The sequence below is a fragment of the Eupeodes corollae genome, chromosome 3 (assembly GCF_945859685.1).
Source record: "Eupeodes corollae chromosome 3, idEupCoro1.1, whole genome shotgun sequence".
Taxonomy (NCBI): Eukaryota; Metazoa; Arthropoda; class Insecta; order Diptera; family Syrphidae; genus Eupeodes; species Eupeodes corollae.
This window is the reverse complement of record NC_079149.1, coordinates 79,611,308-79,638,433: the sequence shown is the minus strand read 5'-3', so window position 1 is coordinate 79,638,433 and position 27,126 is coordinate 79,611,308. Positions and strand designations below refer to the sequence as shown.

Here is a 27,126-nt window from a genome sequence, read left to right as displayed (position 1 = left end):
TGAGCAGTATTGCGATGACTGGAAGTTGAAAATCAACTTTCAGAAATGCGAAACTATTCTGTTCAGGACTCCGCTGTATGGAGCCTCAAGAGATACGAGAAAAAACTGGAAAAATCTAGTGATCGTTGGACCATATCTACAGCTACTGGAAAATAAGAGTGTAGTAAAGTACTTTGGCATCTGGTTGGATCAGTACTAGTATTTCGACAGACATATGAGTGATTCTCTGGCCAAGGCTAGGGGCACCTTTGCCCTGACAAAACGGTTATTTTTTAGCAGCTGCCTTCACAGCAGCTACCTATGGATACCCGGTATGGTTCAACGTTGCCCCATCTCAAATGGAAAAGATTCGGGTGTTTGAGAGACAATGTCTGCGACGTTGCCTTGGACTACATAGAACACCAGAGTCGGACCAAAACATTACTAGTCCAACCAGGTCCTATACAACAGAGCCGACATAAGCAGAATAGATAGTTTCTTGCTGAAACTTGTCGTTTACTAACAGCTTAATTTTTGGGGCTTATTACCCCAACAATGAGTACTACGAAAGTGCACGTTTAAGTGGCAACATTTCACCCGAAGCTTTTCTCTATTTAGACAATCGATTACTGATACAGGATAGGGAGACGGTTCCGCTAATCTAACACGCCAGCCGAAAAACTATAGATAGGCGACTCCTTTACAGTCGAGACGTCCTTGCAGTAGACGGAGCCAAGTGCCTTCGGTTCAGTAGGAATGTTTCCGATAGGCACCGGAGAGATAGGGTGAGGCAGGACAACCAGTTTTGGTGGCTTCAATTTGAGAATGTCATTTAAAGTTGTGTTGTCTAGGCGTTTGGTCTTGGTTGGCTTACAAAGGTTTAAGGATTAGGTTAGGTACAGTCAGGACCAAAAAAAAGAGACAAAATTATAAAAAAAAAACAAACAAAAAGGCTTACCAGTGGCTGTTCTAGTTTTTAAGTAATTTTAAGTACTATTATTGGTTTTGGTTATTTTAAGTACAGGGTGGCGCACGAATCGTGCTACAAAAATAAAACGTAATAACTTTTTTTCTGTGTGAGTAACCGGCTTATTTTTTTTTATTTTGTAGGTTACTATTTAGATTTATAAAAATGGATGCTTGGGATACGGAGAAAAGAATTTGGAAAAAGGGAATTTAGGCGGGAGTTTGGCGGTAATCCCCCGAGTAGATGGACCATTATGAGGTTTGTAAACATGTTTGCCGAATCTCGAAGCATCGCACGAAGGCCGTACCATCGAGATGCCAGTGTTCGGGTTCAGGATATAATCGCAGCAGTAGCATCTGCAACACGGGCCAATCCAAGCGTTTCGATCCGAAACTTATCGGGGCAAAGTGGAGTTAAAACGGATACTTCATGACTATTTAAACTTGTTTCCGAACAAAGTCCAAATTACTAGCAAGTTAAACCCTCAGGATTTGCCTTTTCGCCTAGAATTTTGCCAAAAAATTATATCAATGGCCAAAGAAGACAACACATTGATCAATTGTTTGTTCATGTCTGATGAGTCCCATTTTGATCTTAACGGCAATGTAAACAAGCAAAATTGCCGTATATGGAATGAGTCTAATCCAGAAATGCTCCATGAGACGGAACTGCACCCAGAACGAGTCACTGTGTGGTGCGCAGTTTCATCAAGGTTTATTGTCGGGCCGTACTTCTTTGAGGAAAACGGTGTAACCGTTACTGTCAATGGGGACCGTTATTTAAAGATGTTGAAGGATTTTTGTTTACCCAGAACTGCGCCGAAGACGTATACCATTCAACTGCGTTTGGTTTCAGCAAGATGGAGCAACTGAACATATAGCCAGACCAGTTATGGCGGAGCTCAACAAAATTCGCAAACAAATTCATTTCTAGGAATTCCACTCTTCGCTGGCACCCAAGGTCACCTGACCTGATTGCACCAGACTTCTTTTTATGGGGTTATGTCAAGCAAGAGGTGAATAAAACGAATTAAGGCAGTCGATAATGACAGTAATTAAGGCGATCCCAACTTCAACTCTTCAGGAATAATTTTTTGACCAGGTGCTGCACATGCGTGGGAGAGGCGGTCTATAATCTTTAAAAACAACTAACTATTTAAAATAAAATTTAATTTTCTAACCAATAAAAAAAATAAATGAAATACATCGATTAAAAAAAATTTATTTGAATTTCTTATTGTGGCACAATTGGTGCGCCACCCTGAGTATTTAAGTATAACGGGTTTCGGTTTTCTTTTTTTTATTTAGTTTTAAGTTTTATATAAAATAAAAAAAATGATAAAGAAAGGTACCAAGTTTTTTTTTATAAATTTTCTTGGTCTTAGATTAAGTTCACGTTATTTAGCATTAAACTTGTTCTTAGGCAGATAATGGATTAACTTAGAGCACACGCATAGGGCCAGTAAGATATTTTAAATTTACGCTAGTTTTTTTTTAAGTTTTTGTCTAGCTTTTAGATAGTTTAAAGATTTTGATAAAATAAAAAAAATGGATACATTTTGGGCACTAAAAAGTAAAAGAAGACAAACTTACTTAATGACGTGATGGCAACCCAAATACTTCAGTTTCTAAAAGATTAAAGGCCCAACTATAATAGGCATAAGCAAACATAAGCTTATGTCAAAAACCCAACGATAATTCACTTAAGTTTGCGAAATTACTGCATAGCCATAATGCAATTTTGCTCACGTATCTAAATGTCAGATTTTACTTATGCGGCGAGCGACTGGGATCGCTCTTGCTTAAGTGTGCTTAAGTTAACGAAACTGAGAAAAATTGAACGAAACGGAGCTAGACTCCATTATGTTCACTCGTATTGAGATTCTTTGTATTCGCACGTTTACTTATGCGCGCATATGCTAGCTTATGCCTATTATAGTTGGGCCTTAACACTTTGAGGAAGAACTGCAAAATTCCAGTTATAAAAGGAGGCAAAATATACATATACATACATAACTCTAGGTCGCCGTGAACTTACCCCAAACTAAATTATTGAATCATGAATCGTTGACATGTAGAGGTACATATCCTGGAATGGATCCTATTGATTGAAAAAGTGTTATGTTTTATTTTAACTTTATTTACCTTTTATGACTCCATACTTTCTTTGACTTTTTTTATTTCTTACAACTTTCTATAAATTTAATCTAAATACAAGTTTTTTTTTCCAATAAATATGTGAATAAATTTAGATAAATGGCATATGAATACTTGTTTACTTGTACATAAACTCTTCATTATAGTTTGAGAAGTTGATAAAATAAAGTTAAATCTTAAAATGTTTTCTTCTATGTACATACATATACAAATACATACATAATATTATATTCAACAACTTAAAATTCAAAATAATATATTGAATAATCTAAAACCAATACGGTACCGCATCTTGTGGAATATTCTTGTGACTTAAAAGAACTGAACACGGTCTTTGCTGTCGCCAAAATTCTTCTCTTTTATCCAAAAAATGTATGGCTTCTTTTGCTAAATTAGAAACATTTTCCGTTGACGAGGTTCCCTTTTTAAGATCTGGATGATTCAGAAGATTTTCGAGATATTCCCTATCAACTCTTAGCTCTCCCAATAACTTCCTCGACACTTTTTTATCCATTTCTTTTGGATTTGTTTTTTTCTGAGAAGCCTTACAACTTGATTTGGATTTTGGTGGAATAGTTTCAACTGATTTTTTCAATGGTTTAACTTTCTTTGAATTACCAATAGTATTATGTATTGCTTCTTGTGTTTTCTGTACACCTAAACGAATAAGATCTAATTCTGGCCTTGCTCTCAGAACACGATGGAAGAACATTAAACTTTGTTCGAATTGACCTAAATAGTAGAGTGACTCGGCTTTTTGATATATTGCCCTCATGTTGTTGGGTTCTTCATTCAAGGCCATTTCAGCATCGTTTAAGGCCTTAGAAGCTTCTCCTAGTAAAAGATAGCATTTGCTTCGTGCCACTAAAGCATTGACATCGGTCTTATTAAGTTCTAAGGCCTAGAAATAGAAAATACATTTATTTGAATTATTATTTATTATTTATGCAATGTTGTTTAACTACACTAAAACATTTGTTTATAAGCTGAAAAATGAAAATTATCAACCTTTGTAAAACAAACAATTGCATTGTCGGAATTTGCGTTTTTAATTTCTTTCAATCCTAGAGATATTAGGGAATTGACATCAGCTTCGTCGGTTAATTGAAGAACTTCATTGCGATCGTGTTGTTTTTTTAGCTGCAAACTCTGCTTTATATCATACGAGCCAGCGCTAACGGCTGCCGCGCGGTCCTTATCAGTATATGTTTCATTAAAAACCTCTTTCGTTTTACGTCTTTGGCTACTTTCCGAATTTTTTTTCGTCTTCGATACTCTCTTTTCGGGGTTATCCACATCGGCGAATGCAATCGATTTTTGTTTACTCTTAAGATTTGCTTCAAAAAGATGCTGTTTTGCTTTGGGTAAATGTTCCACCTCAGGTTCAACTCTTACATAACTTTGCAAAAGTTCCTGTTCTTTGTCTTGTTTAAGTAAATTCTTTAAAGACGATATCATGGCTACCGTAGCAAGTGTTAACCTTCTTCAAACTCTTTTTTACACCTTTGGTGTGAAAAGATGACTTTGAATACCTATTGAACATATGATGGAATATCGAATAAACATTGATGGTGTTGCTTAGGAATTTGCACATAATTTACACCCTTCTTGTTGAAAGAACATAATAAGAACAGTTTTGTTTTGGAATATGTAGGCATACAATGTACAAACATACACTACGTGTCAACAGATTAGCACATTTAAATATTAATGGTCTTGTGGTTAACATGGGGAAGTTGTTTTCTCACCTTTGCATACCTATGTACAATCTGATTATCAGGCCTATTCTGCTATTCCTTGGAGGAATTTTACTTGATATTTCATTCGAAGTGAATCTGTGTATGTCGTAGCTGCGCGGTATTCTTCTATTCACATGTAAGCATTCATTCTACACAATTCAGATCCGGATCCGCATATAAAATGAAGAGGCTTTTTCATTTGATGTTAATTTTTGTGAGCAAAATGTAAGTGAAAACTAATTTGTGGCTAAATTGGCTCCCTGAAATTACGCCATAGGAAATCACGCCAAAAAAATAAAATGGAAAAAACGCCAAAAATTCTCCATACAATTTTTTGGCTTTTTTCCTAGGAAAAAGAACCTAAAGAGTTTGGTGTTAATTCCGGATTTTTTGGCTATTTTTTCCGAAAAATTCTTGGCGTTTTTTCCTTTTAGAATAATGAAAAAAGGCCAAACAATTTTTATTTGGAAAAAACGCCAAAAATTTGCTTTTGGACTTTTTTCCAAACAAAAAAGGAAAAAACGACCAAAAATAAACTTTTTTGTTTTTTTTTTTCCAAATCTTAAAGCAAAAAACGCCACAAAACAAACTTTTTGGCTTTTTTTCCTAATCGAATAACGAAAAAAAGCCAGAAAATTAACCGTTCGTTCTTTCAAATCTAAAACAAAAAGTACATGTTTGTCGAATGTATTCATATGGTATACAAAATTATATAACGGCAAATAAGAGTATTTTACATGTTTTCACGAATTTTGAAGAGCATAATTTGTTAAATTTTTTAACGTGATCAGTAGTGATTGATAGTTTGTTGTTTTCCTACCGTTAGTAGAAGTGCATTTTGATAAAGCGATGGACAAAATGGAAAGTTTTGATTATGAAATTATAAGTGGTAAACAAAAAATAGCAAACTTTTGTAGGTAACAGAACAAAAACAAATAAAAAAAAAAAAATTGTATATAAAAAAGATGTTCATTACATTTGTTATATTAACAATTGTGGTGCTAAAATGAAAGTAAAAAGTGATGGATTGTGTGTAAAAGCAAAGAACTTCGTTGACCAATGTCCGTGTTGTCGGGAGGGAAAATGTGGCAGATGTCCTTCAGGTTTACATTTAATACCTATACAAAAATTGACAAATTGATATAAACAAAGTTATAAGAAAATGTGTTCTACAAAACAAATGCACAAGTACCTATGATATAATCAACGGCGGGGGAGGCAGCGCGTACGCGTCGCGTTCGCCATTGCGGCGCGACGCGCGCGGCGCCGCACCACGCGGGTTGCACCGCGCCGCTCCATGTTACGTCGTATGTTCAGATTCTTTTATAGACTTTTTGGGCTTTAATTCCAAATTAATTTTGGAAATTAAGCAAGAAAAAGCTCTGTCCATTCTTTAAAGGCTTAATTTCCAATACTAATTTGGAAATTACACCAAAAAGTTCTTTTTTTTTGGCGTTTTTTCCATTTTAGTATTTAGGCTCTTTTTCCAAAAGTTTGGCGTAATTTCCACACTTTTTGGCGTATTTTCCTTTTTGTTTTTGGGCGCTTTTTCCTATTTTTTTACGCCAAAATTATTTGGGCTTTTTTTCCAAAACAGTTTTTGGCGTAATTTCCTATGGCGTAATTTCAGGGAGCCGCTAAATTTAGAATATTTGTTTTATAAATAAAAAAATATTAGCATTTCTCCGCAGCTCTCTGTTTGAGGATTCTCTTATTCCTCTGCTTACAATTGGAATAAAAAGTCCAATACCGCCCATTTCCAAAAATTACACAAAATATTCTGTTTAGGTGGATTGAATAAACTTAATTTTTGTATGAATCAAAACAATTTATCCAACATTCCCAAGATTTTTACATTAACAGCTGTTTATTTGAATGTCAAATTGGTTTGGTATAATGTAGTTCACCAGATGGATAGCAGAATGCAAAAGCAGTGTAAAAGGGCATCGAATAAGCAGAATAATGCTGTATGAATTTTCGATAGAATATTGAACTATGTTTCTGCAGATTAGTAGGTACATATGCTTTGGAATACAGGTAGAGGAAAAAAGCTTGATTTCGAAAAGTTTCGAGCTGACTTAGAATAAGTCAGGATATTTTAACAACAATAAGGGCGGGAATATAATCCTTTTTTTTGTTGATGCTGATAACAGAGATATTTCGAAAAGAAACAACAGAACAACAATCAGAGCAAATGATGACATTAAAGCATCATTCACCACATTTCTAAAAACATCAAAAATTCTTCAAACACCAAAAAAGACAGAAATAAAGTAAAAATCCCTATCATAACACGCTTGAATTTCGTACACACATGTCCAAAATTTCATGAGCGAAACAAATACATAATAATTTGGACAACTTCCATGGTCTTAATACGGAGAAACATCTGTTGGATCTAATTCATGGTCTGGTGGTGGATGTAATGGTGTGAGGGCCATATTGTACTGCATTTCTATGATAAGCATATGCCTTACGACTTTAGTAAGCTCTAACCATTCTTCAAAGGAAAGTGGACTTCTTTGGTGTAGAAATTACAGAACTAAAATAGGTACCAAATAAGCGACACGTCCCGGAACCACCAAACGACAACTCTCGAAACCACCGAAGATCAGATATACAATGGTGGCCAAAAAAAAAGTGAATCGATAAATTTTCTTCACTTTATTAATTCAATCGTAAGAACCTTTCAATTTTGGTTGTTTTTAAAATGGTTAATTATTTCTGGAGATGCTGTACAAATTTCCCAGAGTTGCTGAAAAATGGGCAGGTTCAGACAACATAAGGGACTTCATTTGCATTCTTTGAACGTACATTTTGAGCAAGGCAACTAGTAAGTTTTTTAAGCGTCATGTAAAGAAATATTAGTTATTTCTTTTCCAAATCGACAAGGAACCCTTTTAAAGAAAGCATTACATGAAGTTGTGCAGAAAATAAATGAATCATAGAGTAATAAAGTTCAGCTTTCAGTTGAATGAAAAAACATTATCAACTGTCATTTTGATAGAAGTAGACTTGACTTGATAGTTAAGGAGATTTTTCTTTACTAACTTTCCATTAAAGTTGTCTCAATTGAAAGTTAATTTTTTGGCAGCTGGCCAATCAGATACTAGAAACTTGCATAACTTTCAAGTCCCTTATGTCGTCTGAGCCTGCCCAATTTCCATAAGTATGTATGTATCAAAGCACCGTTATTTTTATTCACGAAACTGATTTTTCAGCGGATAAAACATTAAGAGTGCATTTTAAGTTTACAATATTTGTGTGGAAATTATTGTTGGTTCTACTTTTTTAATATCCAATTAACTAAAATGATAATTTTTAGCTTTGAACCTAAAAACATTTGACTCACAAAACTTTGTTCTGAAGAAGAACGCTGCCCTTTGATTTTGCAACTAAGTGATGAAGGTAAAACTCTGACTCTAAGTGTTATGGCTCGAGTATAAAACACAAAAACCAGCCGAAGCAGGAGAAGTTCCAAAGAAACTTCACCTTTCCTCGACAGAAAAATAGTTTAAGGAGTTATTAAGGATCCATTTCCAACACCCAGCGTGGATGTTAGCTCCCGACCGAGTCACCGACGAGACGCAACGTTTGCAGGAGACAAATTTACACGGAAAATAGTTAGGAAAGTTCCATTGCTCAGTAAAAAAAAAACATTAAACCGCGCATTGAATTTGTAAACTTCAACCAAGCATCAGGGAGTCCAAGAAACTGACCTGATGGCTGGATTAATGTTAGAAGGAAAACGAATGAAGAACTAAATTATAAAACACCATACAGACGGTAGAGCATGATGGTGGTAATATACAAATTTGGGGGTGTTTTTCTTATAATGGAGTAAGTCCTATCTTTTGGAACAAAAATATGATGACCAAAGAAACAAACCTCTAAATGTTGAAAAACGTTATGCTCCCTTTTGCAGGAGATAATCTGCCATTAGTGTGGATCTGGATATTCTAGCAGGATTATGATCCCAAACACACTGCCAAAGCGCGACAAGGTGGTTTGAATAAAAGAACGTGTCAGTTTTCTAATGGCCTACACGATTGCCAGATCGAGAAAAACCTTGACAAGATTTGAAAAATAGAAAATTCTGCAAGAAAACGGAGGTATTATGAAAAGAAATCCAAGAACAACAACACCTGTGGTAACATGTCAAAAACGAATTGACTTTATGGAAAGAAGGTGTGAAGTGGTTCTTACCAACAAAGGCAACCACACCAAGTACTATAGACTTGAGGTTATCAATTTCCTCATTTTCCTAAAAAAATTATTAATAACTGATTTTGCAGATTATGGTTAAAAAATTATCGTTATATTGGGATAGCAAATTGATGTAAGTTTAAATTCTTAATTTTCACGTATACATACTTAATTTACTCAAAGGTTTTTTGGTGCTTGATATGCACTTTGGTTGACGACTTTGGTCAATCCGATGTAGAAATAATTTGCATAAAAGTTAAAATTGTGACAGGACTGATATACATTATCGCCACATACATATATACCTCCAAGTTCTCCTAACAACGTTTATTAACATACGAATTCTTGACAATTGACGGTCTTTCCTCATGTGGACTAAGCCAATTTAATGGGATTGCCAACAACTTCAACAAAATATTGGACCTTATATTGTTCTCGGAGACACTCAATGCTGATATTGCTGTAAATTCAGCCAATACCCTACTTGTCGAAGAAGACCGACATCATCCAGCATTAGAACTATCTTTTAATTGAAATGTATGTGATGTTCCTAATTGCTTCAAAGAAAATCTTAAATACAACTTTAAAAAATGCAGACTTAATGAACTTTTCGACCTGTTATGTAATGTTAACTGAAAACATTTGTTTGAAAACTGTGACATTAATGCTATGTACTATAGATTCTACTGTGTTCTCTTTAACTTTTTTTTTATGAGACCACACCATTGCGAAAACCACGCAATATTTCTAAATCTCCTCCATGGTTTGACTCTTGCTTAAAAAATAAAAGAAACAAGGCCTGGATTAAATATAATAAAACAAAAGCTGATAACGACTTGGTAATATACAATGAGCTAAAAAATACGTTTATTGACTATTCAGATATCCTTTATAATGAATTTATTTTAAATACTGAAACTGACATAAAAAACAACCCACAAAACTTTTGGAGCTATGTTAATAGTAAGAGAAATACTGACGGGTATCCAAACTGAATGTTTTTCAACAACGAACTTAGCCATGACTCTGAAAAAAATTCAAATATGTTTGCAAATTTTTCAAAGATGCTTTCGAAGTAGCGAAGTCTTGTCAAACGCCTGAGTCATTGGGCCCTCTCACAAAATTTCCCTCATTTGAATTCAATTAGTCTTTGGATCTCTGAAGATGAAATCGTTCGCAAAGCTTCAGAACTTGACGTTTGTTATAGTCTTGGTCCAGAGGGTTCCCTCCTTTTATTTTGAAAAAATGTGCCTCCTATTTATCCTATTCTCTTCCTATTTTTTTAATGAATCGCTCAAATCTTCAATTTTTCCAGAAATTTGGAAGAGTTCGTTCGTAACACCGATAAATAAAAAGGGTAGTAAAAACGAAGTACAAAATTATCGTCCCATTGCAAAACTGTCCGTCATCCATAAGTTATTTAAGTCCCTTATTTGTAAAGTCATATCGTTTAATTGTAAGTCTATAGTTTGTGACAGTCAACTTGGTTTTATTTAAAATAAGTTAACAGTTACTAACCTCTTTCATTTCAGTTGTTTTTGTTTAGATTCGTTTGAAAAACGGAAACAAGTTGACTGTGTCTTCACAGACTTCAGTAAGGCCTTTGATAAATTGTGCCATAAAACGTGCCATAATGTGTAGTCGTCATATTTTTATACCAACTCTGGCGTACCACAAGGTAGCCACTTAGCACCTTTACTGTTTATTTTGTACGTTAACGACTTACCTTCTATTATTAAACACTCATCTGTTTTAATTTACTCTGATGACATTTAAATTTTCAAACGTATTAACTCAATTGAGGACTGTTTACTCCACAAGATGATCTAAATAGTTTTCGCGAATGGTGTTTTATAAATAAGCTTTTACTTAACATCGACAAATGTAAATCAATGTGTTTTACATGCAAACAAAATGTTTTGACTTTCAATAATCAATTAGACTCTTCTTATTTGACTAAACTCTCTCCTTTCTCTGACCTAGGTATTATTCTTGACTAAAAATTTACTTTTACAAATCACTATGACTATATTATTAAAAAAGCAAATATGACACTCGGATTTATAAAACGGTTTTCACATCATTTTCGTGACCCTTATATTCTTAAACTTCTTTATATATCATTTGTAAGACCAATATTGGAATACGGGTGCAAAATATGGGCTCCCTTTTATTCAGTCCATATAAACAGAATATAAGGAGTACAAAGAAGATGGTCTAATAGGCTCGAACTTCCACCCTACACTCCTACAATCATAGGCTCACGCTCATAAATCTTCCATCGCTTTCTAAACACAGAAAGTACAATTAGCTGTGCTTTATTATAAAATTAATCAATGGGTCAGTCATATCACCATCAATTTTGGAACAATCACACTTTATTTATAGCCGGTCAAGTATTAGAAGATAAGTTAATTTACGTCCTATATCAAGCAGATTGAACTATGGCAAAAACAGTCCCCTCAACCAATTGATTTCCGTAAGCGATGATTTTAAAAGTAAAACATTTAAAGTAAATTTGTAAAATAATTCAGTTAACCTTTTTTTTTGCAAATTGCTTAAAGCATTGTAAATCTATTAATCTAAGAATAAATGTTATATTTGTCTTAAGTTTTAACGTCAGTTTGTTTAACGATTTCAATAAATAAATAAATACATATAAATGTATGCATAAACTAAACACGTTGATACTGTTCAGCCCCTAAAATGTACCTAAATGTTAATTTAAAAAAAAAATATTTGTATTGAAACAAAATCATAATTAAACCTACCCACGTATAACCAACTAACGCCTTGTCATACTTTCGAACTTTCATGTGATTGTTGGATTGATCACAAAAAAGTTTCATGTTTGTGTCATTTTCTTCGTTACACGCAAATTTCTTCCGTGGCATTTTCTAATGAATCGTAAAGTTTTGAATGAAATATGCCTGAAAATAAAAGAGTATTAAATTAAAATATTTGTTTTAAATACATGAAGAGGTGCGATAACTACGGTGTTGAAAAATATTATTTTATTTTTGTAGAGGGGTTTGATGAAATCACTTTTTACTAATGGGAAGAATGGGCTTTCTTCTTGGGTATATCTCTTTCCGCTTAGGTGAGACATAAAATTTGCTGAATAAATACTCAAATAAAAACAAAAAAAAAAACATACAATTAACTGCAAAGCTTAAAAGTTTTCTGAAAGCCGGAAACATTATACATAATAAAAATACAAATAATAAAGTTCTAAAGCAATTGCTCAGACAAACTTTCTATAAAGAGAATAATTAAGAAAAATGGGGTGGCGCAACAGTCCGTTGTGAACCAGGGCCTAGTGACTTACAACTCTCAACCATTCCTGTGTGCGAGTACTGTTGTCAGGAATGGAAGGGACCTACAATTTAATGCCGAATCCGAACGGCTTATTTGAGAAAGCACTTTTTCATGACAAGAATTACTCTTGAAGGAATTGTTAATTCCTCGCAAGAGGCAGTACCCGCGAAAATTAATTTTTATTTTTTTTTAAATTAATGTGGCACAGGCAGGGATTGAACCCAAGACCCCTTGCATGACAGTCCAACGCACTAACCATCATGCCACGGGTACTACAGAATAATTAAGAAGTTGTATAAAAAAAACGTTAACAGGGAGTATATCTGGTTAGCTTTGCGGAGGAGAGGCTTCCCAGAAAAACTAGTTACTATTATTGAAGCAGCATATGATGGATCCAACTATCACGTTCTGCACGATGATAGGTTGTCAGATGGTTTTGAAATCCGAAGCGGAGTCAGGCAGGGCTGTATTCTATCGCCAATATTGTTTTTGTTGGTGATAAGCGATGTAGTGCGCTTAGCTCTGTCAGGTAGCGGAGGGATCCAATGGACTTTGACATTCTATTTAAAGCACTTGGTTACGAGGACGACGTTTGATGACAACAAGTGTGGAGAGAGAAGCAAAAATTGTGGGGCTGAAAATTAATTCCGACAAAACAAAAATGATTAGCCTCGGAACCCGACCATCCTCTCAAATAAATATTTTCTCGCAAACGGTGGAAAAAGTGGAGAGCTTTCAATACCTTGGAAGTATCGTTTTTATCGAAGGCGGAACCGAACAATACGCCATCTGCCACATAGGCAAAGCAAAAGCGGCGTTCGGTATGCTGTCAAAAATCAGCTTAAGAACAAAGCTAAGACTGTTTCGCACAAATGTCGAATCTGTGCTTCTTTATGAGTGCAGCACTTGGAAGGTTACATAAGCCATAACTGCAAACATTCGTGAATAGATGTCAGTTCAGGAACCTTTAGAATCTATAATACGAAGACTGGATTGGACATACGCTTCGAAAAGTTAACGATTGCATTGAAGGCCAAGCAATGCAGTGGAACCCGCTCACACAAGAAGGAAGAAGAGCTGAAGGGCCGAGAAGCACATGGTGCAGGACAGTCGAGGCGGAATCAGCGTCACTAGGCAAGAGTTGGAGGTATCTGAAACACATCTCCGGAAACCGTATACAGTATGGAGCGTAGGCGTAGTAGAGGGGTATCCAACGGACTTAACAGGTCTGAGTACCTAAGTAAGTATAAAAAAAAAAAACGAAATTTTCGAAATACTTACTTACTTACTAACTTACTTAAGGTGGCGCTACAGTCCGGGGCGGACCTGGGCCTCAACCAACAAGCGTCTCCAGCCAGCTCGGTCCCTAGCTGTCTCCAGTTTCGCACCCCAAGTTGGTTGACGTCCTCTCCCACTTGGGTGCGCCACCTGAGTCGCGGTCTTCCTCTACTGCGCCGTCCCTCGGGATTGGATTCGAAGACCTTCCGGGCTGGAGCGTTGATGTCCATCCGCTCTACATGACCTAGCCATCTAAGCCGTTGGACTTTAATTCTGCTAACTAGGTCAGTGTCGCTGTACAGCCCGTACAGTTCGTCGTTATATCATCTCCTCCATTCTCCATCTATGCGTACGGGACCAAAAATCACCCGAAGAATTTTTCTCTCGAAGCATCCTAAGACGCTCTCATCTTTCTTTGACAGGGTCCAGGCCTCAGCGCCATAAATGAGAACCGGGATGATTAGTGTCTTATAGATGGTGATTTTACATGCTCCAGAGAGGACTTTACTTTTCAATTGCCTTCTAAGTCCAAAGAAGCAGCGATTTGGAAGAGTTGTTCTTCGTTTGATTTCAGCGCTGGTGTCGTTGTCTGCATTAATAGCGGTGCCTAGGTAGACAAAGTCCTTAACTACCTCAAAGTTATAGCTGTGCATGGAGACGTTTTGTCCAAGATGTCGTCGTTCAGTGTCCTTTTTTGATGACAGCATATACTTGGTCTTGCCCTCATTGACCACTAAACCCATCTTCTTCGCTTCCGTCGCAATGCTCAAAAACGCTCCACTGACATCACGCTTTGATCTTCCAATTATGTCAATATCATCTGCGTATCCGAGTAATTGGATGAATTTTTGGAAGATTGTGCCTCTAGTTTTTCTCTAAATTTTCGAAATATCGCAATATTTTTAATGTGCAGCTTGTTTGAAAAAAAACGACATAGTTTTAAAACAAGCTTTTTTTAATTACAATAAATCTAAAATGTTAATATTAGAGCATTTCATTGTTGAGTGTCATAAAATTATGTATATTTTATGATACATTACGTTAAATGGAGGCAATCGTACTTATTTAGAAACATACGGGGATTATGATTTGTTTGGCTTATTAAAACAATTTTCAACTTCAACAAATTAAAAAAAAAAACAAACTTCTTTTGTTATCTTGCCAAGGATATTGGAACACTTTAAAAAAACTTTATTTGTTTTCACAATATTCGTTTAATACAGATTTTAGCCGCAGTGCGCCATATACGCTTTAATCAATCTCGGATTTATCTGTCATTGAGTTAAATTAAAATATTGTAGGGTTAGAACTTTTTCAGGAAATAGTTTCAAACAATTTCATTTCCGCTATCAACATTCATGTAGGTATGTAAATAATGTATGAGAGGAAAAACACCTGACTCTTTTAATGTCTTAACGATACATAAATAAACATGTATATATATATATAGTAATAATGTCCTCATTTAATAAGGGAGTTATAGAAATGTTTATACTAGACGTATGCAAGGTGCTGTACAGGTTCATGAGATAATAATTATAAGTTGAAATTTGTATTAAAGCTCGTAATTTTGTCCTTTCTTAATTTTGTCATATTTGTAGTTTTCGTGGCGTGATGGTGATGGGTCGGTCGTAGGACTGTCACGAATTCTGGATTTCATCTTTGTCTGTGCCACCTACATAGGTTGTTCAAGGATATTGTCTCTTGTTATTCTTGTCTCAATTCAATTGAAATTAAGTGAAATTGGGAAACATTTTTAAGAGAACTCAAAAAATTATTAGGTACTATGGAGTTTACCAATATACAAGAGTCCTTAACAGTGGGAGTTGACTTCAATAAGAGACCAAGAACTTAGAAAAACACTTTGCAAGTTCAAATAAACAGAGACAAAATATTTTATAATTTAAAAAAAATGTTTTAATGTTTTTCTCGTGCAATCAAGTTCTGGTGTTAAAAACGCAGAAGGTGTACCTGACAAACAAAAAGAAAAGTCTAAAAAAAGAAGCCAAGAAAACTCTGAACTTGATAGAAATTATACCCCCTCAAACTGTTGACTCAAATTTAGCTTCCAATAGCAACTCCGTGACAGGAACTGTAATAAACAACTCCATCCCCATCAAAGCTGTCTCGAAAGGAAACATAATTTGGATATCTCATCTGGATCCAGTTACAACGCCAGAAGATATAACTTCCCACTTAGTATCTACCAAAAGCATACCTTCCAGCTCATCCATTAGGTGTTCTAAGATCAGTAAACCAAATAGCTCTGTTAATTCTTTTAAATTAATAATAAATCCCACATTATTCGATTCTATTTGCAACACAAATATATGGCCCGTAGATACTTTAGTCAATTATTTAGTTATTTACACAAAGTCCAAAACAAGGCGTTTCTTTGAAAACCAAGTCAAAAAAACTTACAAGCTTGCGCTCTTCTACCAAAACGTAAGGTGACTTCGTAGCAAGACTGCTGACATTTTTCTTAACTCCCGTTAGTTGAACCCCTTACGTTCTTATTCAAATTTTCTCTAAAAACAGGCAAGTTTCCCAGTATATGGAAGAAGTCAATTCTAACACCAATTTTCAAAAAAGGTAACAAGGCGGATATAACAAACCACAAGCCCATTGCAAAGCTTTCTTGCATTTTTTAAGTAATTAAACAAGTTGTTTGTGAAAGTGTAGTATTTTTTAGCAAGAACCTCATTTGAACTTCTCATTTTTGCTAACGATATGAAGATTTTTAAAATAATAAAGTCCAGCCATGATCGTATTCTTTTACAAGCCGACATTGATAATTTCACATTTTGGTGTGGGAAAAATAGCCTTTACTCAACCCTTTAAAATGCCAGACGATAACTTTAACTAAAAAAACTAATCAGTAGCGTATTTGATTATTGTATATCAAAGCAAAACCTCAGTTGCGTCTCCACATTTAAAGATTTAGTTGTTCATTTCTGTTTCAACTTAGAATTTACACATCACACTAATTTTATTGTTAATAAGGCAAGTTCTATGCTTGGTTTTATAAAACGCTGGGCAAAGGAGTTCAATGATCCCTTTGTTACTCTTTCTTTGTACAATTGTCATGTTCGTTTCCATCTTAAATATACTTCGTAAGTATGGACTCCCTATTACGAAGTTCATAGAAAACGTATTGAATCAATTCAACATAATTTCATTCGCTTTGCCCTAAAGGGCTTTCCTTCGATGATCCTTATGATCTGCCTTCCTATGAACATCGTATACTGCTTCTTCATCTGCAATCTCTTCATCAAAGGCGTGTTAATAATGGGAGCATTCACAAAGCTAGTGGCTACGTAGTCAAGGGATTCTGATTGGCTAAATCTAACTACAAAAGTAGTTGAAATTTCCCCTCCGACGTAGTGTAAAATGTTGCACTACAAAGTTAGTGCACGCTGGTTTTGACGTTTTACAATCAGCTGTTCGGTAAGGACACACGAATTCAAAATGAAATGAATCATTCGGTATTTAAATACAAATATAAATCAATCACATTATATCTTCTATTTGGTTTTATTGAATTTAAAAAAAAAACTATTTAAAGTTCTGAAAACACAAATGTTTCCTATTTTATATAATTGTATTTGCCATTAATATGATAGTTCTGGATTGACTAGCTTTGTAGTGCAATTTTGCATTTCATTGTAATCTTTGTTTCCATAATATCATATACTGCTTAAAGGAAAAGGTGGCAGAAGCTGCTTTCCAGCAAGTGTACAAAATGAACGTTAGCATTTGCTCCAACCACGACCTGGAAAACAGAGCCCTACTTAATCACCTTCACCTTCGAGAGGATATGGCAATCTGAAAACTGCGGTTTCATGTGGTTCGATGATGATTCCTTGGCAAATGCCATAACCGCCTAGCAAACGGGACCAAGTGCCTTGTTAGTGACGAAGGTTGAGCTTCAGCTCATCTCCAATTCAATAAAAAACAAAAAGTCAGCAGGTGTCGGTGGTATATCCAACTGACACTAATTCTCTTAAATAATGCATAGTATCCAGTGCAATGGAAGACCGAGAGATGAACCATCTCCCGAAAAAGTGAAAGGACAACTCCAACCCGTCAAATCTGCGGTCGATAAGTCTTCTTCCGAGCATCAGCAAAGTTTTCGAAAAGATCATCAATAAAGCTCTGACTAAAACGGCTGCGGACAACAAAATAATTCTGCATAAACAGTTCGGGTTCAAGGCGGGTAATGCATGACACAATTCATGCTGCGTCTAAACTCGTTTCTGATATCCAATGGATTATATCAAGGCAACAATGCACAGGTGCTGTTTTGGTTTATTTGGAAAAGGTTTTTGACACCGTATGGTTAGAGGGTCTTTACCTTAAACTGAGCAGGCTTGGCATTAGCAAGCCATTGTTGTATATACTTTATGATATTCTTAACGGTAGAAAATTTGTTGTCAAAAGTGGCAATGTACCACAACATCGTCAATTAAAAATGGTCTTCAACAGGGAGCGGTAAATTCGCCGATTCTCTTCAGTATTTACACCAGCGATCTGATAGGTAGTCTTACAAAGGCAATTGCGTACGCCGACGATCTTATTGCGTGCAGAACTGCCCGAAAGGTTGAGGTTATTAGAATTCTCTTGCAGCGTGATTTCGACAAGATTCAGCGATATTGCGACAACTGGAAAATGAAAATATAATATATATTATATTATATCCAGAAGTCGGAGACAATTATGTTCCGGACTCCGTTGGCTAGAGCCACGAAGGATACGTGTAAGAATTGGCTCTGACCAGGGCCAGAGGAGCCTTCGCTCTGACGAAACGGCTGTTTTTAAGCAGTCGGCTTGACCCCAGAGTAAAGATAATTTGCTACATGGCCCTCATACGGCCAATGATCGTTTATGGTTGTCCTGTGTGGTTCAACGTTGCCCCTTACCAGATGGAGAAGTTTCGATTGTTTGAGCGGCAGTGTTTAAGACGCTGTACTGGCTTATATCGAACGAATCTTCTTATGTGCATTACTATTCCAACGAGGTCCTATACAACGGGGCTCGAATCAACAGAATTGACAATTTCGTGATAAAACTCGTTAGAGGTCCCATTGCAAGAGCTATGTCTTCGATCAACAATTTAATTTTCGGGGCGTTCTATCCGAACGACCAGTATTTTGAGAGTGCAGTCTTGAGCGCCTTCATTCCACCAGAAGCATTCCTCTTCTTAGATAGATGCGGTCTGCTACAGGATAGATTGGCTGTTCCGCTAATCTACAACGTCAAACGACGAACCGTGTATATTGACAAATCCTTCAAGAGTATAAAGCAAAGCTATCAAAAGACATTGTAGGCAAAAGGTAGAAATGCCCATTCTCCTTTATGTTGTTGCTATTATGATTTTGCATTTAATCTTTCTTCTAAAAAACATAAAACATAAAATATTTCCGAATGCTGTTTAGGTATATAGGTACAGTGGACGTCCAATATAACGAATGCCCGATATAGCGAATTTGCGATATAACGAACGCTTTTGAAATTTACATTAACATCTCTAAATAACGAACGATGATAAAAATTTGCTATCCGATATAACGAACGCGTATATATATTTCCTTAAAATGATTTTTTTTCTTGCCATTGTGATCTGTGCATATATTTTTATGTCAACACATAAGTTTATTCTCGTACATATGTATGTGTGTGCGCCAAAGGTTCAAATCAAAACTATAACAAGCTTTCTGTTTTTCGTTTAGTCTTCGCATCGCCTACTAAAACATTTTTGTTAGAATTCTTATTTTTTGGCTTGTCTATCGCTATGCAGTTTTGAATTTTATGGACGGTCTTACACAAACATATTCAATGACACGACGGCAAGATAATGTTAGCAGTTAAATAGTGTTTTTGTTGTTTAAAGTCTCGTCTGGTTGAAACGCTCCGTAATAATTTTGTAGATTTAGTTTTGTGTACAAAATATTAAAATGAATACAAAATCTCAACGTACTCGGCTTTCATTAAAGGACAAAGTCAAAACTATTGATGAGTGCAACAAAGGCGTTTCACTTAAGGAAATTTCAATAAAATTTCGTGTGCCAAAATTATTAATAACATTAATAAATCAACCACTTACTTAAATTTTTTTGAATGGAAAAGTCGATCGATATAACGAACGCTCTCGATATAGAGAATGACCTCGAACATTATATCATTCGTTATACTGGACGTCCACTGTACTTTCAAAATCTGCACAAACGTTTTGTGTAAATTTTATGCTTTGTTCTACAATATTACAGTGACTGTAAAAAGTTGTTGAATCCAAAAATGTAAGAACCATAGATTAAGAATCACAAAAGAAGGAATGGTCATATAACTTTTGAAAAGAAATGTTTGCAAACGTTTGGTAAGTTAATTCAACATCAAGTTTTTGAGATTTTTGAGATAGATTTTTCTAAGAAAATTTGATTGTGTTAAAAACAATATTTTGTATGCATTTAAATAATTTTTAAAGTCAATAGTTAAATCTATTTTCGAGATATTCGAATTGAATATCAATTTTTACTAATTGTGTGATAGCTAAATTTTACTAAAAAATTTCTAAATGTTAAAAACAACGGACAGGTTCAGACAACATAGAGGACTTCATTCTTTGAATGTAAATTTTGACCAAGGCAACTAGTAAGTTTTCCAAGTGTCATGAATTTCAAATTCAGAACCTTACTTCACAAACCTCTACTTCAAGTTTATAGTACAAAAACTACCAAAATCATTATTGTCTACAAAACACTCCTCAGACAAGCTGCAAGTCCATCACGGTTTGTACTTTGTATTGTAAAGAAATATTACTTATATCTTTTCCGAATTTACAAGGCATCTTTTTACAGAAAGCATTAAATGAAGCTGTGCAGAAAATAAATAAGTCATACAGTAATAAAGTTCAGCTTTTAGTTGAATGAAAAAACATGATCAATTGTCATTTTGACATAAGTTGACTTGACTTGATAGTTAGGGAGAGTTTTCTTGACTTACTTTCCAGTCAACTTTCCAATACAGTTGCCTTAATTGCAACCCTTTTTTTGGCAGTTGTCCAATTAGATGCTAGAAACTTGCCTTACTTTCAAGTCTCTTAAGTTGTCTGAACCTGTCCAATATTTGCAAATTCTTAATATTTTGCCAAGATATTTAACTCGAGAATCAGTTTTGCCAACTTTAATTAATATTTTTTTTATTTTTATTTTACCTACTGTCACTTTTTTTCTAAACATTTCACCAGATGTCAAACACGTTATTCTTTGATGTATGTTCCAAACTAGTATTTAGTTGAAATAATTTTGTTTCCAAAATATTTTTTTAGGTATTATAGTTTACTAAAAAAAATCGTTAATTGAAATTTTATTCGAATTAACACGAACTTAGTACCACTTCACAAATTTAATATAAGATTTTATTGAAGTCTTTAACGCTATTGGTTCGAGGTATATTTGGGGTGAACCAAATTTTTCACTTTTATTTAAATTGCTATAGTAAAAACAACACCCACTCAATTTCCTTGAAAGTTATGTCTGCATTTTTTCATGTTTATTGTAAAACAAAATTGAGTTATGACCGACGAATAAAAGTATTCTAATGACACAGAGATCTACATATGTATCTAAAAATCTATATTTAGATTCTAGGAAGATTGAAACGATGAAAAATTTCAAAATTTTCATTAGATTGATTGAACCGATTGCCATAACATCCCATTTGAAGTTAATAAATAAAAGAATTAAACTGTTTAACAAAGTTCTGTTACTCGAAATAATTCATTAATTTTTCGAAAAAATATACATCAGTTTTTTAAATGTTTCTTTTATAGAACAGAATATTTGAAAATTCAAAATGACATTAACACCAAAGATAAACTCTAAAACTTTTTTTAAAAACCATGAAAGCATAAGATTCAAGGTTTTTCAAAATTACATATAAAGACATTGAAAGGTCATACATAACCTATCTCGTAACTATTGAGAATTTGGAAACTATGTGGGATGCTCCGCAAAATCATTATACATAACATGAGGCATTGAGAGCAGTAGTGGCGTAACCCTCATGAGTTTATTACACTAACATTGAGTGGTCACTCTTACTTACCTTGTGATCAAGACTTTGGTCTTATCGAAAAACAAAAGAAGTATTTAAACGACATTTTTGGCCCTATGGACTAGTATAAGGTTATAGCAGTGGCAAGAAAGAAGGATCAATTTAAAATTATTGTTATGTGTGATGTTTTCGACGAAAAAAATTTAAACAACTATAACAAATACAAGATTAATGTTAATAAAGCGAAAGTGGAATGGCTTGAGATTCAATGGCTTCAATTTTTGAAAAAGACCCCCTTCAATATTTCTTACAAGTACAGCAATAACGAAGACGTGCTTTTTGAAACTGTGATATTAAAAATAGAACATTTGCAATAATCACAGATCTCGAATTACTGTATCCAAAAGGAAATGCCGTGCGGAAAAGAAAGATTTACTCGACTTACTAAATTTTATTCCCCGGAGTTACCAGGACTTTTATGAGAACTTGACATCTGTGTCTACAGACAGGGACGTTAACCTAGTTGAATACGTACATGAGCACGAAGATTGATAGTTTCATAGCAGTTTTAACTCATAACTTGTTACTATTTTGTACTTAAAAAGTCATAATACAAAACAAATTTTAGCACTTGTATTTTTAATTATTGGTGCAACCAACTTACTTTTTTGAAATTATTTCTGTATCCAGAAAGCTGAAGTGATGTAAGCCACATAAAATCCAATACATCACACATTTATAGACAAGATTAAGATCTGAAATAAGAGATATTTATCCAGACATGTCACAGCTGAAGTTTATTAGCCAGTATTTTAAATAGGAAATTAAAAATGAAAAAATGTTTTCTTTAATTTCTCTAACAGTGATTTTCTCAATTATTACAATTTGGGTTTACCCCACTTCTGTTCTCAATGCCTCAAATATTCTTGGCCATCAGTTTTCTTATTTAAACATTAAGTATGGAAACATTTTAAGAAATAATACAAACAATTTCTTTTTTTGAAACAATTACCGATTGTTGTACAAATTCCGTTTTCCGAATGCAATTGAGTTGGTGGTTCAATTGGAATGTTCCAAAATTTTAAAAAGGTAATCGAAAATACGAAGAAATAAAATTTTTAAAAATTATAAAACATTAGCATTATAAACAAAATCCTCGTTTTCATTTTCATAGAAAATAATAAATTGAACCTTTGTTATGACCGCTGTTTTTTTGGTGATACTTTGGGTCGACAATTTTTTAAAATCGTTTCTGCATCTTTTTGTATTATTATCTGTAGTACAAAAATCGATATTTCTAAGGGTTCTTAAAATATGGACTATGAAAAAAGCTTTGATTTAGTTTCTTGGCACCTTAAAACGTCGAGAAATGTCAACATTTTTAATTCAACAAGTTGGACTGTTTTGTAAAATAGATTTTTAGTCGAAAATTTTTGTTTACCATTTTAGTAGATTTTTTTTAAAATCTTTACCAAGTTTTAGTATTATTTTTTTGTTAGGTTTTTACTTTTTGTAAAAATAGATTTTCTTCAAAATTTTACTGAATGTTGAAAACTATAATGTGTGAAAGATAAAAGAAGTTTAAACCCAATGTCTTAAACTTTTGAAAAGTTATTTGAGTATACAATCCATTTTTACCAAATTTTATAATTTTTTTGTTTCAATTCGATTTTTCTCAAAATTTTTTAGAATGTTGAAAACAATATTTCTTATAAGTGAAAATTAGTTGGAAGCCATAATCTCAAATTTTTGAAAAGATATTTGAGAAGAAAATCAATTTATCCCACATTTTGTTAAATTTTCATTTAAGTTTTTATTTTTTGTAAAAACAAAACTGTCAGTTCGATTTTTCTGAAAATTGTACTCAATATTGACAACAATATTTTTTAATAGATACAATTAGTTTAAGCCAATATCACAGAGTTTTGAAAAGATATTTGAGTCGAAAATCAATTTTTACCAACTTTTATTATTTTTCTTGTTTAGGTTTTTATTTTTTGTAAAAAAAACTGTCAATTCGATTTTCCTCAAAACTGTACCGAATGTTGAAAACAATATTTCTTATAAGTTAAAATAAGTTGAAAGCCATAATCTCAAATTTTTGAAAAGATATTTGAGTCGAAATTCAATTTTTACCAACTTTGAGCAATGTTTTTTTAGGTTTTTATTTTTTATAAAAAAAAACTGTCAATTCGATTTTTCTCAAAATCTTACCAAATGTTAAAAACGTTGTTTTTCGTTGCACAAAATTGTTTTGGAGGTAAGATCATTTTGTATTCGTAAAATTTTCAAGGTGAACATTTTTTCTCAGTTTTTTAATTTATACAAAAAAAAACGTTAATGGGATTTTTTTCAAAAAAAAAACTTGTTTGGTATCATGCTACAATATATTATATAAAATTTAATTCAAGTCTCTAGCGTTTTTGGTTCATAAGATATTAAGGGTTAACCAAAATGTTCACCTTTTTTTTTTGAACTGCTATGGTGGGAAAACCACCCACACAATTTTCTTGAGAGCCCTTTCTGCATCTTTCTGTCTTTTTATCTGTATAAAAACGTACGGACATACGGACGTACGAACGTACGTAATCGCGCACGCACAGACATCTTTCTAAAAATCTTTTATTTCGATTCTAGGGACCTTGAAACGTCGAAAAATGTCAAAATTTTCAATTTGACAAATCGGACCCATTACAATAACTTCCTATAGGAACTTAATAAATAAAATAATAAGTTAATATTCATGAGTGACACTGAGATCCTAGAGCTTTTGTTTTAAATATTTAACTGTTGTAAGTAATTTTTTTTAATTTTAAAAGAACTTTTCATTGAGTTTTTCAATTTTCTCTGGAACTTTTAATATACCACTATACTCATGCCACTGCTTATTCAAAGGTAACACTGCTTTAAGATTTAAAATCAATCGTTACTGAACTTTTGAACATTAAATAAAGATTTGTTTGGAAATGCTATTTACGTGTTTCATGTAAAAATGTTATGCATTTAAACAAATGTAACGACATTTATAAAAAGGTATTAAACATTATGCAATTACCTTTGTCTGTTTCTGTTTTTTAAGAAAGCAATTTTTGTAGATGTTTTATGTTATGTTTCCTTTTTTTTGTAGTTGATCTTTTTTATTATTACTATAATTCACCAATCTCACATGATCTTCCTTTAACCATTTGTTCTAATTCGATTTCAAACTTGTAAGCGCAAAGAAAAGGAAGTTGTTTTTAATTAGAAAATAGAAAATTACACTTTTTTTTATTTTATTATTTTTTTTTAATTTTTTAAACTTGTAATCCAAAAAAAAGAAATCCCATTTAAATTTAATTTAAATCATTATCGTTAATTTCATACAATAACTATTTGTTTTTATTATCAATGTTTTTTTTTTAACTTTTATTTATTCCCGATTTGTGAGACACTCTTGGGAAAAAGGATTCACTGAAAACGCCTCTTCTCACAACAGCGAATTGAAAATAATTAACTTTTGGATTGTTTTTATTAAATGCAAACCAAATTTCCTTCTGATTACTATGTCATGCGCGGTATTGTTATTAAAATAAATATTCAAACTACTCAAGGCGACTGGGGCTGCATGCTGTTGCGACACAAATACTATATTTATCTAAGGGTGTCTTACATTTGGAAGATTTTAAACAATTTATTTGAAGAAGGTACTAATTATTAAATAAATAAAAAAGTTTTTGTTAATGCTGGAATACACAAGCTTAAAAGAAAAAAAAATATTAAGAAAAAGGATGTTCTTCTGAAAATATGAATGGAAATGACGAAATGTAACCTTCTTTCTAAAACGCATCCTTTCCTCTTTTGCGATGTAGTGTATTCCAGCACTTAACAATTAAAGGGAAATCATTAAAATATGCTCAGTATACAATTGACAATATTTTATATAAATATTGTTATATAGATAATAATGACTCGAAAAAAATGTAGTGGGTAGTTTTTACCACCGCAATTAAAAAAAAAAACCTAAATATCTCGGGAACCAATAAAGTTAGCGACTTAAATTAAATTGTTTATTGTATATTGTGACGTGATATCAAACAAATAACATTTTGAAATCAAGTAACATTTTTTTTATAAATCAATAAAGCTGGAAGAAAAATAATTGACACCTCGAATATTTACAAATAAAAAATGCTTTTATCTTCAAAATAGTTGTATGCAACTGGTAAAAAAAAAATTACTCAAAGTTGGTAAAAATAGATTTTTGACTCATATATGTATATGTATCTTTTCAAAAATTTTAAATATTGGCTTCAAACTAATCTTTTTTTAATAACTAGCGAACACTAAAAGGGTTTTGTTTACCTTTAATATGCCAAGGAGACAGTGTGACCATTAGGAAAAGAGGGAAGGGTTGGATACTAGGTGTCGGTGTACATTGATTTTAAATTTCTGAACATTGTAATGACAAGGAAAGATAGAGCGTGGCAAGGCGTCCCACATTCGCGTATTACGGCTAAAAAAAGAATCTCTGTACTTCATAGTACGGCCGAAGTTGGGCTCAAGGGTAAACTGATGGGCATTCATAGAAGTGCGGGTATTACGGTTAAATTGTTCAAGGGGAGGAATGCAACTGGCAAAAATAACGGTAAAAAAGGGTGAGGCAAAAAACCTGTCGTCGATGTTCTAGTGACGTAGTTGATGATGTTAATGTCACCAATAATTTTAAAAGCTCTTTTTTGAATACTGTCCAAGAGGCTTAAGAAGCACCAGCCCAGAGATAAGAGTTATATTCAAGTTTCGGACTCTTCAGATTAATAGCGGGGATACCATCTGGGACAGTGGATTTATGAATGTTGAGATCTTTAAGAACTCTCGCCACAGTATCTGGTAAGGTAGAATTTTCCGCGAACTGCCTTACAAATAATTTGGCTTTATCAATAGAGCTAACTAAAGGAGTGTCATTGACAACAAGCGTAGGAACCGAGGAAGAGGTAAAATTCCTCATGTTTTTTACAAATCACCAAAAATTCTTACTGCCTTTGGGATATTGAGTTGCAGGCCTTCCTGGCTTTAAAACACCGGAAGCTCGCCTCTTTCTCCTTGATAACCTCTTTGCAGCTCGAATCGCTTTCTCTTTTCTTTCTCAAATTAGCCGTTCGGATTCGGCATATAAACTGTAGGTCCCCTCCATTCCTGACAACATTACTCGCACACAGGAGTGGTTGAGAGTTGTAAGTCACTAGGCCCTGGTTCACAATGGACTGTTGCGCCACCCAATTAAATTAATTAATTAATACTATTAACCCTATTCGGGATAAACGTTTCCATTCCCAGATGAATCATATACTAGAAATCATATCTACACTGGAGTCTGCGTCGCTACCGAGGAAGCATAGCGACCAGTAAAAGATTCTGAAGAAATTATTGAGACCGTCCTAGTTGGTTTTCTCGT

General features: G+C 33.7%; 1 protein-coding gene across 3 annotated transcripts; it reads right to left on the bottom strand.

Annotated features, from left to right (window-relative positions):
* Positions 1–2,897: 2,897 nt before the first annotated feature.
* LOC129951245 (outer dynein arm-docking complex subunit 4) lies at positions 2,898–25,159 on the bottom strand. Of its 3 annotated transcripts, none has more exons than XM_056063324.1 (4): positions 24,751–25,159; positions 11,819–11,977; positions 3,091–4,003; positions 2,898–3,034 (listed from the first exon to the last, which is right to left on the bottom strand). In XM_056063324.1, the coding sequence occupies exons 2-3, from the start codon at positions 11,939–11,941 to the stop codon at positions 3,371–3,373; spliced, it is 756 nt and encodes a 251-aa protein (XP_055919299.1). In that variant the 5' UTR covers positions 11,942–11,977; positions 24,751–25,159; the 3' UTR covers positions 2,898–3,034; positions 3,091–3,370. The 3 variants fall into 3 exon arrangements, with proteins under 3 accessions (XP_055919299.1, XP_055919300.1, XP_055919298.1); XM_056063325.1 differs by lacking the exon at positions 24,751–25,159 and adding an exon at positions 22,360–22,435; XM_056063323.1 differs by lacking the exons at positions 11,819–11,977; positions 24,751–25,159 and adding an exon at positions 4,111–4,646.
* Positions 25,160–27,126: the final 1,967 nt, after the last annotated feature.

What these genes read in the sequence shown, in the direction of transcription:
- LOC129951245 (XM_056063323.1), bottom strand. Translation starts at nt 4,560, where the DNA reads ATGATATCGTCTTTAAAGAATTTACTTAAACAAGACAAAGAACAGGAA. An exon ending in CAATTGTTTGTTTTACAAAG is followed by an intron (nt 4,004 to 4,110) that starts GTTGATAATTTT and finishes TTCTATTTCTAG; the next exon opens with GCCTTAGAACTTAATAAGAC.